Source organism: Bombina bombina, chromosome 8 (assembly GCF_027579735.1).
Source record: "Bombina bombina isolate aBomBom1 chromosome 8, aBomBom1.pri, whole genome shotgun sequence".
NCBI classification, from domain to species: Eukaryota; Metazoa; Chordata; class Amphibia; order Anura; family Bombinatoridae; genus Bombina; species Bombina bombina.
In genome coordinates, this window is record NC_069506.1 from 29,931,258 (window position 1) to 29,946,859 (window position 15,602).

General features: G+C 39.1%; 1 protein-coding gene across 1 annotated transcript in view; it reads right to left on the reverse strand.

Annotated features, from left to right (window-relative positions):
- The window catches only part of ANO7 (anoctamin 7), an 89,663-nt gene that overhangs the window by 32,591 nt on the left and 41,470 nt on the right, over positions 1–15,602 (reverse strand). The window contains exon 16 of the mRNA XM_053690256.1: positions 5,055–5,109. Within this exon, the coding sequence (XP_053546231.1) occupies positions 5,055–5,109 (55 nt within the window). The remainder of the gene's footprint in view (positions 1–5,054; positions 5,110–15,602) is intronic.

Sequence of the window (15,602 nt, forward strand, 5' to 3'; positions counted from 1 at the left end):
GTATCATAGTGCTAATGACTGAGTTAGAAAAACCTCTATGACTAAGTGTTCAATTTCCATGCCTTCAAATTTAGAGATTTGAGATCCTGATGAAAAAACTGCCCTTGAGATAGAAGGTATGGCCTTAAAGGAAGTGGCCAAGGCTGGAAACTAGACATCCGGACAAGATCCGCATACCGAAACCTGTGAGGCCACGCTGGTGCTATCAGAAACACATGAGACTCTTCCATTATGATCTTGGAGATCACCCTTGGAAGAAGAACCAGAGGCGGAAAAATGTAAGCAGGTTGGTAAAACCAATGAACTGCTAAGGCATCCATCATCCCCTCCTGCGGATCCCTGGATCTGGAAAGGTATCTGGGAAGCTTTTTGTTTAGAAGAGAGGCCATCAGATCTATTTCTGGAAGACCCCTCATCTGAAACGGAAGAGCGACAAATTAGTAATGCTTGCCTAGAAAAGAGTCTCAGAAAACTAGTGGTCTGGATGAATTGGAATGTGAAGATAAGCGTCCTGTAAGTCTATTGTGGACATGAAATTACCTTGCTGAACAAAAGGCAGAATAGTCCTTATAGTCACCATCTTGAAAATTGGGACTCTTACAAAATGATTTAAAAATGTCAGATCCAGAATTGATCTGAACGAATCTTTTTTCTTTGGGACAATGAATAGATTTGAATAAAAACCCAAACCCTGTTCCTACAGAGGAACTGGAACAATCACCCTTGAAAGCTCTTGGTCTGAAACACACTTTTGAAAAGCCTGAGCCTTCACAGGGTTTGTTGGAACATGAGAAAGAAAGAATCTTCCCATGGGAGGTCTTATTCTGAAACCTATTCGATACCCTTGAGAAACAATATTCTGAATCCACTGAATTTGAACAGAAACTGTCCAAATGTGTTAAAATAATTTCAATATGCCCCCCCACCAGTTGAAGAGGTTTGAGGGCCGCACCTTCATGCAGTCTTAGGGGCTGGATTTGGTTTCTGATAAGGCTTGGATTTATTCCAATTCGGAGATGGTCTCCAATTAGAGCCAGAGGCCTTAGGGGAAGGAGAGATCTTTTGTTCTCTATTCTGATTAAAGGAACGAAAACGATTGGGAGTTTTAAATTTACCCTTAGATTTCTTAACTTGGGGCAGAAACCCCCCCCCCCCCTTTCCCCCGGTGATATAGGAGATAATAGAATCAAATTGAGAACCAAATAAATTATTACCCTGAAATGATAAATATAGTAATCTAGATTTAGACACCATATCAGCATTCCAAGATTTAAACCATAAAGCTCTTCTAGTAAGATTAGCTAAAAACATAGATTTAATATCAATCTTAATGACATCAAATATAGCATCACAAATGAAATGATTAGCATGTTGAAGTAAAAGAACAATGCTAGACAATTCAGGATCTGTTAACTGTTGAGCTAAACTGTCCAACCAAAAAGTTGAAGCAGCAGCAACATCAGCCATAGAAATAACAGGTCTAAGAATATAGCCAGAATGTAAATAAGCTTTTCTAAGATAAGATTCAATATTCCTATCTAAAGGATCCTTAAAGGAAGTACTATATTCCATAGGAATAGTAGTACGTTTGGCAAGAGTAGAAATAGCCCCATTAACCTTAAGGACTTTTACCCAAAACTCTAAATTAGCCACAGGTAAAGGATTTAACTTTTTAAACCTAGAATAAAGGTTAAAAGAAGCACCAAGCTTAGACCGTTCTTTAGTAAATATATGAGAGATAGCATCTATTTTACTCATATAAATTGATAATTGTTTTTAGGTATCTGTTAACTTTGATTCACTTCTTGTACCCCCCCCAACCTTCTACCTATCCTCCTTTAATTAACTTTTACCACACAGATACCTTAAGATGATATCACATTTATATTAAAATATAATGTTAAATATTTTGTATTGTTATAAAGTGACTTTGAATGAAACATGCAATTATCTATTAAAAATGTATAAAATAGACTCGAGAAAGGATTAGAGGTAGCATTATGGAAAGGGTTTTGGGCTAGGCTTTGGTTTAGAGGAAGGATTAGGATTATGGTTAGAGAAGGGCAGTTCCAGTTCCAGAAATAACATATTTTTGGGGGCAGGCATTTACTGTGCAGAGCTCCATGCAGGGGCCAGGAAGCTGGAGAGGCTTGTGGATGGAGTTTAGGTTGTTCCATATGCAGAGTCAGAGCAGATAACTTTGTGGATGTCATGTTGGCGGGTATGGCTCTGCAGGGGAGGGGCTATGTGGTTTGAGTATAGCTGGGCATGTAGGGAGGGACACCTATGTCTGCATCTGACATATGCTCTGCTCTTCTTAGTCACTTCTTAGTCTTTTTTCTCGAAAAAAGAGTGGATATATGAATGATATTCAAATAGATTTTGTAGAGTTAGCGATAGAATTCATTTTAACCAGAAATTACTTTATGTTTGAGAACAGATACTTCCTCCAAACAAGAGGAACCGCAATGGGGACAAAATTTGCCCCCAATTTTGTGAACCTCTATATGGGGTGGTAGGAGGATCTGTTCATTTACAATAATGATAATCCCTATACAAACCACATCATCAGATGGCATCGCTATATAGATGACATACTGATAGTGTGGAAAGGGACCATGGAAGCACTAAATGGATTTGTGGAGTATACAAATAAAAACACGCTGAATCTAAAGTTCACCATGGAATGTAATAAAGAGAGGATAACGTTTCTAGATTTGGAATTAATACAAGAAGGTTTAAGTGTGTATACCAGTCTATATAGGAAGTCCACAGACACCAATGGGTATTTACACGCTCAGAGTGGGCACCACGATAAATGGAAAATAAATATTCCCCTTGGCCAATTTCAGAGGGCCAGGCGGAACTGCACAAAAGAGGATGACTTCCAAAGAGAAGCACAGTTAATTAGGAACAGATTCTTAGCAAAGGGTACCCTGAGACACTCTTACTCGATACTCAAGGGAAAGTGGAAAAGATGGATAGAAACATCCTGATAAAGAATAAAGATAGGAATGAAAGAAGAAAAAAATTGGATCAAGTACAGAAAAGAGAGAGTGAAGGAGTAGAAGGGAATAAAAGGAAGATACAATTGGTGACTAGATATAACAGAGCATCAAGAGATATAGAAAAAGCAATAAAAAAACATTGGCCTATTCTCATGCAGGACCCTATTTTGAAAGAATCTGTCAAAGTGGGGGGACAAGTGATTTTTAGGAGAAATGTGAACCTTAAAAATAAGATCAGCCCAAGTATGTTGAGACCAATAAGCTCTGACACCTGGTTAAAGAAGAATACACAGGGGTTTTTCAAGTGTGGGAGAACGAGTGGTAAATGTTGCACACATATTGATCCACAGAATCAATCCTTTGGAGTTGCCAGGGGGAATAAAACAAATATAAGGTCAAAGGTCTGATGACCTGTAAAACCTGCTTTTTTGTCTACCTCCTCAGGTGTTCATGCGACAAGATTTACGTAGGACGTACAAAGCTCCCGGTAAAGACAAGGTTTGGTGAACACCTGAGGAATATAGAGAATGGGTTAGACAGGGGGTTACGTAACCATTTCCTTGAATGTCATAATAAAGACAGCATGGGATTGATTGTCCTTGCTATAGAAAATGTTAAAAGTACAGTAAGAGGAGGGATCAACTCCTGGCTCTTAGAATGCGAGAGACATACTGGATCCATAGACTAGGTGCTATGGGTCCAGGAGGTCTAAATCGGGATATAGACCTAGCAGCCTTTCTGGACACTTAATAGATAATGGTCCATCTGAATTGAGAGATATAGTTTTTGAGGGGAATATTCTGTCATTCATAAATGTATATAACTTCTTCTACATATATTGTAAAAAGTAGGAGGGTTAGCGTGAGGTTTTTTAAGTAAAAAGTATAATGAGATATGTTTGTCATTCCCAGATTTATAATATTAAGAACATGTATGGTCACAGCAGCTTCTCTATATATACAGTTATATGCTGTAGTGGCCTTTTTTACTTAAACTTTTTTTATTTTTAATCTGATTTTATTTAAAATTTTGTTAATATTCTTTTATATACATATATGTATATATATGTATATATGTACAAATGTGTGTGTTTTTTCTATATATACATTTTTTCTGTTTCTTATATGTGATTGGTCTTTGTGTGTATCAAGCTTCTTATAATGTACAATTTTTATTTTTTTTAAAATAAGCTGTATTTTCAAACAAGTAGGTTCTTATTTGCAGATGGTGTTTATTTTAGATAGTTATACACATGTGTATTATTAAGATGTGTATTTGTATTGTTAGTTGTGCACATTGTTTAGGAGATCATAATAGTTTAATATCCAGCAGCCTGTGTGGGAGTGACCGCATTCATTACTTGCCCTGAGCTTGTGGGCGTTTCTGGAGCGGACCATCAATAAAGGCAGACTGGTTTAGAGGATGGGCATCGCCTCTGACGAAGCTGGGAGGAGCCCAGCGAAACGCGTAAGGCCAAACCCATTTTACGTAACGGGGGACGCAGGTGAGCTGTGTGGAGCATTGGGTCTATAGCCGGCTCACTTTTTCTAGCCCTACCGCTGCCTCAGTGACACCTCCTCCATTATTTTAATAGTTATCCCATTATGATACGGTTCCCACTTCTTATGTGCTGGTGGAAAGCCTCTTAGTTGGCAATATTACATACTGAACAGTCACATACAGTTATTGGAGGACCAATACTATCTGTGTATCAGGGAAAAAGGGATACTGAGTTTAACAGCACAGGGCAGCTTGTGAATTGATATCGCACTCACGCTGTGGACATCTATACTATGCTGTAACATACCTCACATGTTTGAGGGTATATCTTGTAAGTGTACATCTTTTTATATCTTGGAATAAAGTGGAAACTTTTTAATCTGCACTTAGATCGTCTTGTGTCCCCTCTCTGCGCTCCACTGTTTCTGCATCTACAGATTCTTTGTATCCTGATAGATTTCCCACATAAGACTTTGCAGCAATAGGTCACATGATTTCCCTGCCCCACAGAGCACAATACAGGATGTCCCTCGCACTAATACTCACATCCTCATTCCTCATACCCAGGAGTTTCCCGTACTGACCGGGGTAGCCAACAAACCTGCAGGACAGAGACAAAATATCAGAACATGATACAGACCAATGTTTCACAAGTAACTAGACATACACAGTCTGCACTAAACAACACAGACAATAAGCTGTGACCATGGAACTTGCAATCCATTTGGAGAAATATGAATATATACAGATTAATAAAGTGGCTCTTACATACTGTGCAGTCACAGTTTACCTGTGTAATATATTCCTAATATCAAGCATGCACAAGCAACTAATTTGAAAGGGAACTTTCATATTTCCCTTATAGGGACAGTCTAGTCAAAATTAAACTTTCATGATTCAGATAGGGCATGTCATTTTAAACAACTTTCCAATTTACTTTTATCATCAAATTTGCTTTGTACTCTTGGCATCTTTTGTTGAATGCTAAACCTAGGTTAGCTAATATGGTAATTTCTAAGCCCTTGAAGGCCTCCTCTTATCTCAGTTCATTTCTACATTTCACAACTAGAGGGTGTTAGTTCATGTGTGCCATTTACATAATATTGTGCTCACTCCTGTGGATTTACCTAGGAGTCAGTACTGACTGGCTAAAATGCAAGTCTGTCAAAAGAACTGAAATAAGGGGGGCAGTCTGCAGTGGTAATCACAAAGGTAAAAAGTGTATTATTATAACAGTGTTGGTTATGCAAAACTATGGAATAGGCAATAAAGGGATTATCTATCTTTTTAAACAATAACAATTCAAGAGTAGACTGTCCCTTTAAATCAATTTCTAAAGTCTATCTGATTTTAAACAATAATTTGTAGACTTTGCTGGAATTTCTACACCATTTAAAGGGACATTGCAATGTAAAAATAAATGTCCCATTTTGTTACAGCATTTTACTTTTAAATAAATTTGTTTTCTTTTACTGCGTGTTTGCATCTGCAAATGAGTTAAATAGATATAATATGTTATTGTGCCAGCAGACAAGGCTGACAACTAGACCTGCACACCAGTGAACTCGGTGAGTGGGCTGCATCACGCTGTCAGCATGAATCATGCATCGTATGAGAGCAGGGGGTGTCAATCACCCCAGTCAGATTAGTTCAGGGTGATTTTAAAACGCAAGTTCAGAGGTGGTGAAGGGGTTAAGAAGCACCATCTGCAGGTTGATAAATGGAGCCCATAGAGAAAGTTGTGCTCCTACAGCACACAGGTAGTAAGCAAATGAGAAACATGCATACACGTGTATGCTCCAATCACCGACCATGTACTTATCCAGTGCAGAATAGGGTATTTCAAGAAGGCAACTCTCTGGGGCCGATTTATCAATGTATGTCCGACATGATACGCTGTAGCGATCATGTCCGACAGACATCGCTGAATGCTGACAGCATACGCTCTCTGCATTTATCATTGCACCAGCAGTTCACCAGAACCGGCCGTTAGCAGGGGGTGTCAATCAGCTCGATCGTATAGGATTGGGCGGTTTACAGACCGCTGCCTCGGAGGCAGCGGACCAGTGATAGAGCAGCGGTCTTTAGACCGCTGCTTCATAACTGCTGTTTCCGGCGAGCCTTGATAATTTGGCCCCTATGTGCTTAACCCTTTTGAAGAAGTTAAACACATAATAAAGGAAGAGAATATGTATAAGAATAAAATCATTATTAAAATAGAAGATTTTTATACTTAAATATTTCTTTTATCCTAATTAAAACAAATTCTTGTTATTACCATTCAGTGAGAATTTTTCATTAAAATGCATTGTGGGTCACAGATATACCGTGAGCCGCTTTGCACAGGACAGTATAGTCATTTTTAAAGGGAAATGAAACCCAAAAGTTTTCTTTCATTATTTAGACAGAGAATACATTTTAAAAAAGTTTTCAATGTACCATTTTTTTTTTTTAAATTAAATTTGCTTTGTTCTCATGTTATTCTTTGTTGAAGAGATACATGGATAGGTAGCGTGCACATATCTGGAGCACTACATGACAGGAATTAGTGCTGCCATCTAGTGTTCTTGCTAATGTATAACATTGTTGCAAAATTGCTGCCCTATAGTGCTGCAGACACGTGCACACTCCTGAGCTTACATCCCTGCTTTTCAACAAAGCATACCAAGTTTATAAAGCTAATTAGATAATAGACATAAACTTGAAAGTTATTTAAAAGTGTATGCTCTGAGGGGGCGGAGCCAAGCCACGCTGGTAGATGGCTGTGTTGTAGGAGAGCTCCTAAACCCTCAAGCCGTACATAGCATATTTTAAACATATAAATGCTCCTTTTTTCACTTATTTGAACTCCAGTGGGAGTACTGAAGCAATCCTCAACTACTGACACCCCTTGAACGCATAAACGCGGACTGCCTCCAGCATATAGCAGCCGTGACACCCGCGCCATTAATGCTCGCGCCGAGATAGAAAACCGGAGACAGCAGGTGAACATCGCGGCTCACTTACTTCAGCCCCTATTCACATAAGAGGACAATCGCAGCATATACGCGGCTGGGCTTTGAAAAGTGGACACCATCCGACAATAAACAGGGTAAGCCAGCCGCACATACAGCATATTGTCACACTGCAGTAAGGCCCAAGTGCGCAACACACCATCTTGCATACCACGAGGGCAGCTCCGCTAAGCATAACAGATCACGGTAGGGACCTTAAGGCATAAATTTTCACAAGAAAAGTTGCGACTGTTTCAGGAATAATTTTGAAAAGAGGTGAGAGATTGGGGCTGAGGAGAGTTGACTGGCCTTTATTAAAACCCACAGTTGAACACAAGGGGAAACATTTCCACGGACCTAGTTGATCCCCCTAATTCCACCTTGCAAATCAGATCTGTCACAGGAAATCAAGGGACCTGGTCCTTAATAAATTGTAGGGGGCTGCAACAACCAAATTTAGCAACCACAGATGTCCTTTCACAAGCAGCATTTAAAATCCTTTCTACCATAAAAGCTGCATTTGAGTCATCATAAAGGACAAAATACACAGAACCCCCCTGACAAATTTTACTTAATTAAGGACGTGGAGATAATCTTGAATAAGCACACCTTTAGTGTCAAGCACTAATTTCCACATTAATTACACCAAGAGAGGAATGCACTTAATACAAGGCTAATTCTAACAATCCAATACCCATTTAACAATAAGAGACATTGAGGGATGCCTTGCAAAAAGCAGCAAAAAGCTGAAAAAAATACTCCAGTTGGTGCTTTAAATAGATTTCTAAAACAAGTCGACACTTCTACCACATCTCCACCTGATAGCATTATAGAGGCAGTCTCACAGGCTAACATCATGCAACAACAAAGCACGGACATTCAAATGCAAAACACAATCACTAAAGATGACCTCAGAAATTTGTCCTCCAAGGAGGATATTAAAGAAGCGGTTCAAGAAATGCGAAATCTTTTTAATGAGTTAAGGAAAGACATCTCAGCTTTGGATAACAGAGTCTCTCAGGTAGAAGCTAAACAACATGAGCATACAGCTTCAGTAACATTGATGAATACTGACATTCAAAGTAACTCAGAGGCAATACAACAATTAGCTGATAAAATTGAAGACCTAGACAACAGAGGTCGACGTAATAACTTACGTATCAGAGGAATCTCAGAGACTATTCACCCCCCTGCAATAAATGGATGCCTTCAAAGTCTATTCCGATCCCTGAAGGACACCCCATCTTCACCTGACATAATTCTGGAGCGTGCACATCGTGCACTACGGGCAAAACCACCACCTAAGGCCCCCCCCCAGAGACATTATTGTTCGTTTTCTAAATTACAGAGATAAAGAAGACATCCTTAGATGTGCACGCCTTAAACACCCAGTTCATCATGCCGGGGAAGAATTGCAAATTTTCTCGGATATCTCGCCAACAACCCTCCAGAAAAGGAGGGAATTGGGCCACATCACAGCCAAACTTCGAGCACATAAAATACCATACCGGTGGGGTTTCCCAGTTTCCTTGGTGGCATCATATCAGAATAAATCCTTCATATTTCATCCTGGATCAGATGAGCAAGCCTTCCTCTCCGGACTTTCCATCGATGTGGATCTGCCGCAACGGGGTATATCCCCAGAATAAATCTCTCCATCTTCATGCCAAGTCGGTGGCCGGTGGGAGTTGGCCCTGCCGGCCGACTACCCCCATCATTCCTCTTTCCAGGTTTGACTTTTTGCACAGAGCGTCTAGAGCTGTATCCTTTTTATCTTAGTTGGTGTTGAGTCCGAGCTGATGTGACTGTTACTTGTTAAATGTGATGTACATTTCTAGTGCTCCAGGGACAATGAGAGGGTGGGCACGAATGCAGGTCTAATTGATCTGGACAATTTGATAAGACTTCAGGCTCATGATGGGCAAAACATAAGGGCATTTGTTCTCTTAAACATCTGTATCCAATATGATGTCATGCACTGAAAAGTTATACTGTTTGTATTCACGTATTAGGGTTTAAACAGTTAATATAAATATTTTTTATCTTTTTTTTTTATTTTTCATATTTTTTACACTAACTGACGTATTCACCACCCTTTTATATGATGTATGATGTAAAAAGGCAATTTAAACCTCTATAATATATTAACAGGTTATATGTATCTACAAATGCATTAACACCATGTAGGGCCTGATAATGTGAGTGTCCCTGGGTCCAGAGTTGGGGTTAGTATTTCACCTATGCAGTCAGAAACTACTTTACTTCATGCACACCCCCCTTCACACCCTTTTTCCAGAACCCTCTTCTCCTTCCCGCCTTCTCCCCCTCACCTTACTATCCCCATACTTCTTCTCCCTTTTCTCACCAATTCCTTACATTTAGCCCCCCTCATCCTTTCCCATTCATAACTTTACTTGCCTTTTCCTTCCTTTCTTTTCCCCTTTTCTCTCACCTGTATTACTGACTCAATACTTTATATTACACCATTACAAATCCTTGACACTACGAGACAGCAATTATAAAATACTCCCCTGTTAGTGTATTTCAATGTTATTTGGAGTTTAAAGTTTATCATTCCTTTTATGTACTGGCTTGAGGGTTATTACCCTGTGCGAAAAACTTTCAGTTTCAATCTGTTGTATTACTTAAGTAATTGTATAATCTAGATACGAAAGTTTATTTTCTTTTTACCTTATACATTACTGGGTCCGAAAGTATACATCGGGTCTAAAAACCTTTTTCTCAATTTCTTATTCCTCCCTTTCTATTATCTGATTTCTCTCGCTCTTTCTACTTTGTTCCCTTTTTTTTTTTTTCTTTCTCTCCCCCAGGATGAATCAGAGGCAGAGCAAGTTTGGCTCGCATGGCCTAACATTAACTACAATCAACGCCAAAGGTTTAAACAACCCAGGTAAAAGGTCTATAGCCTTCAGGTCACTGAAAAGTTTGTATAGTCATGTGTTGTTCCTTCAGGAGACGCATTTCCGTAAAGGAAAAGAACCGAAGTGGTTTAACTCACAATATCCCACTGCCATATTTGCCTCAGGACAATTTAAAAAAGGTGGTGTAGGTATCTTAATTCACCATTCGGTGCCTTTGAAAATTTCACAGATAGAAAGAGACCCAGAAGGGAGATATTTGTTTGTAACGGGTTCATTGTACGAGCATCCAATAACATTGGCCACCTTATACAGCCCAAACACTGACCAACATGTTTTTATGTCTAAAATGTCAAAACTCCTGTTGGATCACGCGAGGGGTACGGTTTTCCTGTCTGGTGATTTTAACATAACTATGGACACCACATTAGACACTTCCAATGGCATAGCTAGCACTCCTACCAAAGTACTGAAATCTGTCAAAAACACAATTTTAAACCTCCAACTCCATGACATATGGCGCACACTGCACCCAACACGCAAAGACTACACATATTATTCTCCACCATATAATAAATACTCCCGCATAGATTATTTCTACACAGACTCCAACGGACTGGACATGGTTACTGACTGTTCCATTGGACACATTACTTGGTCGGACCATGCCCCGGTTACGTGCCGGGTTCAGTGGCCAGATCTCCCTCCCACAACCTACATATGGCGACTGGACGATTACCTATTGAATGATCCCATTATTAAACTTGATATCCAAAAATCTCTGGAAGATTACTTATCACATAATAATCCTAAGCAAACCTCACTTATAACTGTATGGGAAGCTCACAAATGTGTCATAAGAGGAGACTTCCTGAAACATAAAGCGCGTCTTACTAAGATGCATAGAGTAAAACAGGCAGAATTACTTCATTCCATATCACAATTAGAGGAGAAACACAAAAAAGACTTATCTGATATTGAAACTAAAGATGCCTTAGATACTGCTAGAAAAGACCTAAAAACGCTTTTATCTGACGCTTACCACCGCAAAATTATGCACACGAAACAGCAATACTATGAGGGAGGAAATAAGCCTGGAAAGCTGTTAGCTAGGGCAGTACGTAGAAAACAACTAAAAACACACATACATTTGATACAAAATTCAGATGGCTCTGTAATTAAAGGCAATAAACAAATAGCTAACTCCTTCCACTCTTTCTATCAGTCATTATACAATATAGGACAGTCTGCTGAATCCATAGAACCTCAGGGAAACAAACTAGACAGAACGCTCTTGATAGATCAATATCTAGCGGAGCTGGCGTTGCCGCGGCTAGATGCTGAACAGAGAAACTACTTAGACTCACAAATCACTGCTGAAGAACTCTTACAAGCTATCAAAGATTTCCCCAATGGAAAAAGTCCAGGCCCAGACGGGCTCTCCATAAAATATTATAAGTCATACATTGAAACATTAGGGCCATTGATGCTTCAACTTTTTAACAACTTGACCAAACAACCAGAGCTTTCTAGCACTATGTTAGAAGCACATATTACCGTGTTGCCTAAGCCGGGCAAGCCCCCTAATAATCCAGCTAATTTCAGACCTATCTCCCTATTAAACCTAGACATCAAAATTCTCTCAAAAATTTTAGCAAATCGTCTTAATAAATTTCTCACAAATCTTGTCTCCGCCGAACAGGTAGGGTTTGTGCCTGGTAGGGAGGCACGTGATAATACCATGAAAGTGATCCAGATAATAAATTTCGCACAAACTGAAGGGGTACCTATGGCATTATTTTCGACTGACGCAGAGAAGGCCTTCGACCGGGTCATGAAGGCCATGAATTTTGGAGAACCTTTCCTAGATATGGTCTTTGCTCTTTACTCAACTCCCAATGCTCGGATTAGACTAAACGGAACACTATCAGATACCTTCACTATAACTAACGGGACCCGTCAGGGATGCCCGTTATCCCCTTTACTTTTTGCACTATCAATCGAAGCATTAGCACAAAAAATACGCCTTAACCCTACCATCAAAGGAATCCGCATTGGTGACACGGAGCATAAACAGGCATTATATGCCGACGATGTTCTGTACACTCTTACTGATATAGAAACATCAATCCCAGAGTTACTTTCTGAACTAATGGTATATGGTAATCTTTCTAATTTCCATTTAAACCTCTCCAAATCAGAACTTCTCAACATCAACTCTCCCCCTGAACATACCCAGTTCCTAGCACAACATCATAATGTCCCCTTAGCAGCCACAAAGCTGAAATACTTAGGCATTTACCTATCAGCAAACACGGCAGATCTATATAAAAATAATTACTTAACTATTAAGAAAGAGATATCCGATGACCTATCCTCATGGAAGAACAAATCATTATCCTGGTTAGGAAAGATAGGATTAATCAAAATGAATATTTTACCACGCATACTTTATATCATGCAAACGACCCCTATTCACCTACCAGCGGATTTCCTACCCAAACTTCAAAAAACCTTAGAGCAGTTCATATGGTCAGGAGTAAAACCCAGAGTTCCAAAAAAGACACTTTACCTTCCCAGAGATAGAGGGGGACTGGGATTCCCAGATCTGGCATTATATAGGAGGGCCATATTATTGCAGAGGCTTACAGAGTGGGCACACAATTCTTCACAGAAGTTATGGGTCAGGATTGACGGGCAGATTCTACATTCTAATAATGTTGCTTCTCTGGCATGGACCCCTGCGCCTAAACGCCCAAAAATATTGCAAAATTACCATTTACTAACAGAAACCTTTACGGAATGGGACAGGTTAATTTCCACTAGTACCCATATATCTAAACGCACCTCACCACTTATCCCAATCTTAGAGAACCCTGACTTACCCTATTATGACTTGAGCAGAAACAGAGATAAACCTTACAACCTGAGAGTAGGTGCTTTACATTTCGCATTGACCAATGGGAGACTCAAACTACAACATGAAATGAGGGAACACTCAGACTATATTTTCTCATCCTGGTTAAGATATCACCAGCTCTCCCACTATCTAGCACACCACGAAAATAAACATGATCTCCTTAGAGAGCTTACACCGTTTGAGACCTTATGTACTGACTCCACCCCGCCAAAAAGACTAATTTCAAAAATATATAAAGTGCTTCTCGTTCCACCTGACATAAGATTACCAACATACACTGACGCATGGAACAGAGACATTAATAATGAGGTGGGGGAGGAGGAATGGCTCAAGTCATTTAGAATGATTAAACACTCTTCAGTTTCAGCAGTAGTTCAGGAAATACAACTTAAATTACACACTAGATGGTATTATACTCCATCTAGATTGCATCGATTTTTTCCGACGGCCTCAGTGGCTTGTTGGAGAGGATGTGGCGAGACGGGAACACTCTCACACATTTGGTGGTCATGCCCTAGGCTGACAAACTTCTGGTCAACTGTCTTAGAGGAGATGTCTAATATATTAAATGTACATATCCCAAATTCCCTCGAAACCATTTTGTTTCTACATTTACCTGACAATATCAGCAGGCAGGGACGGGCCCTTCTCCTGATTATGCTGACTGGTGCGAAGAGACTGATTCCTAGACTATGGAAATCAAAGGAGGTGCCCACTCTTGTAGAGTGGAAATCCGCTGTGAATGAATTACTATCACTTGAAAGGTTGCACTATCTTCAAAGCAACCAAATAGATGTATACGAATCTCTGCTCGCTACCTGGAAACCCCCCCAAACTGGTTAAACTAATTGGTGACCTTCTGAGCGTGCATATAATTTTACCACTAAAAACTTAATCGAATTCATTATGGGAGACCCCCACCCCCCCCTTTTTTTTCCCCTTTACCATTTCCCCACCCCTCCCCCCTTTTTTTTTTTTTCTCCTCTTCTTCTTCTTTCTCTTTTCTTTCACTTTCTCTACTTCATTGGGCCCGGTGTATATGGGCTGCTTCTTTTAGAGCTTTTTGTTCATAAAGGTACTAATTTATTTACATATTAAATAATATTGTTAAAAAAGTCAAGCTTTAATTACCAACGTAAATGGACAACTTATCCTATAACTAAGTATCTAGCATGTACTTTGTAACGGGGGGATCCACACTTGTAGGTTTTGTGGGAACCCCTCGAATTACCATCTTGCTGTAGAATTTATCCTAATCTAGTTGTACGATATATCACAATTTAAATTGGGTACAAATACCTCAAAAAGTATGTTTATGTTTTTACATCTTGTCCATGTATTGTATTTGTATAATCTTAAATAAAGCTTGTTTGAAAAAAAAAAAAAAAAAAAAAAAAAAAAAAAGTGTATGCTCTATCTATGTGAATCATGAAGGAAAAAAATCAGGCTTCCTGTCCCTTTAATTAAAAACAGATACAGGTGGCCCTCGGTTTACAACGGTTCAATTTGTACCGTTTCAGAATAACAACCTTTTTTTTCAGTCATGTGACTGCTATTGAAAAGCATTGAGAAGCAGTGTCCGCTTGTGTTGCAGCAAAGATATGCAAGCCAAGCAAGCTGAAATTAATCAGTTTAACCAGACCTGAGCTATCGAGCAGCTTGCAAAGGAACAAGATCTTCCTGTCTATAAATCAGTCCAGATTGAAATGCATAGAAAGAACTGTTTGCAGAAAAATGCAAGTAAAGTCTGTGTTGTGTGATTATTTTATTAGTTTTATAATGCTGTTTAGCAAATATTTTTGTTCATTTAACTTAGTTTAATTATATATTCTGTGTTGTGTGATTTTTTTATTAGGTTTATAATGCTGTTTAGCATTTAAAGTCTTTATTTCAAAGCTCAAAAATAATGTATTAGGTGTCACTTATGACAATTTTGAGAGGGGCCTGGAACCTAACTCCCTCACTTCCCATTGACTTACATTATAAACTGGGTTTCAATTTACAACGGTTTCGATTTACAACCATTCCTTCTGGAACCTAACCCCGGCGTAAACTGAGGGCTACCTGTATAATGACATTCCAGTATATATAGTTCTGTCAAATCAGATCACAACTATTCCTTGTAATGTATTTTATTTAGAATAAATGATTATTTCCTCAGATGATATCCAGCTATACCTTTAAGGCGTTTCCTTTACGATTCTCATATCAGATATATCTGCATCCTATGACAATATTTTATCTTGTTTCCCATGTGTTTGCTAATCCTTAGAGCTGGTGAAGTTTTATGCAGGACAAGGAT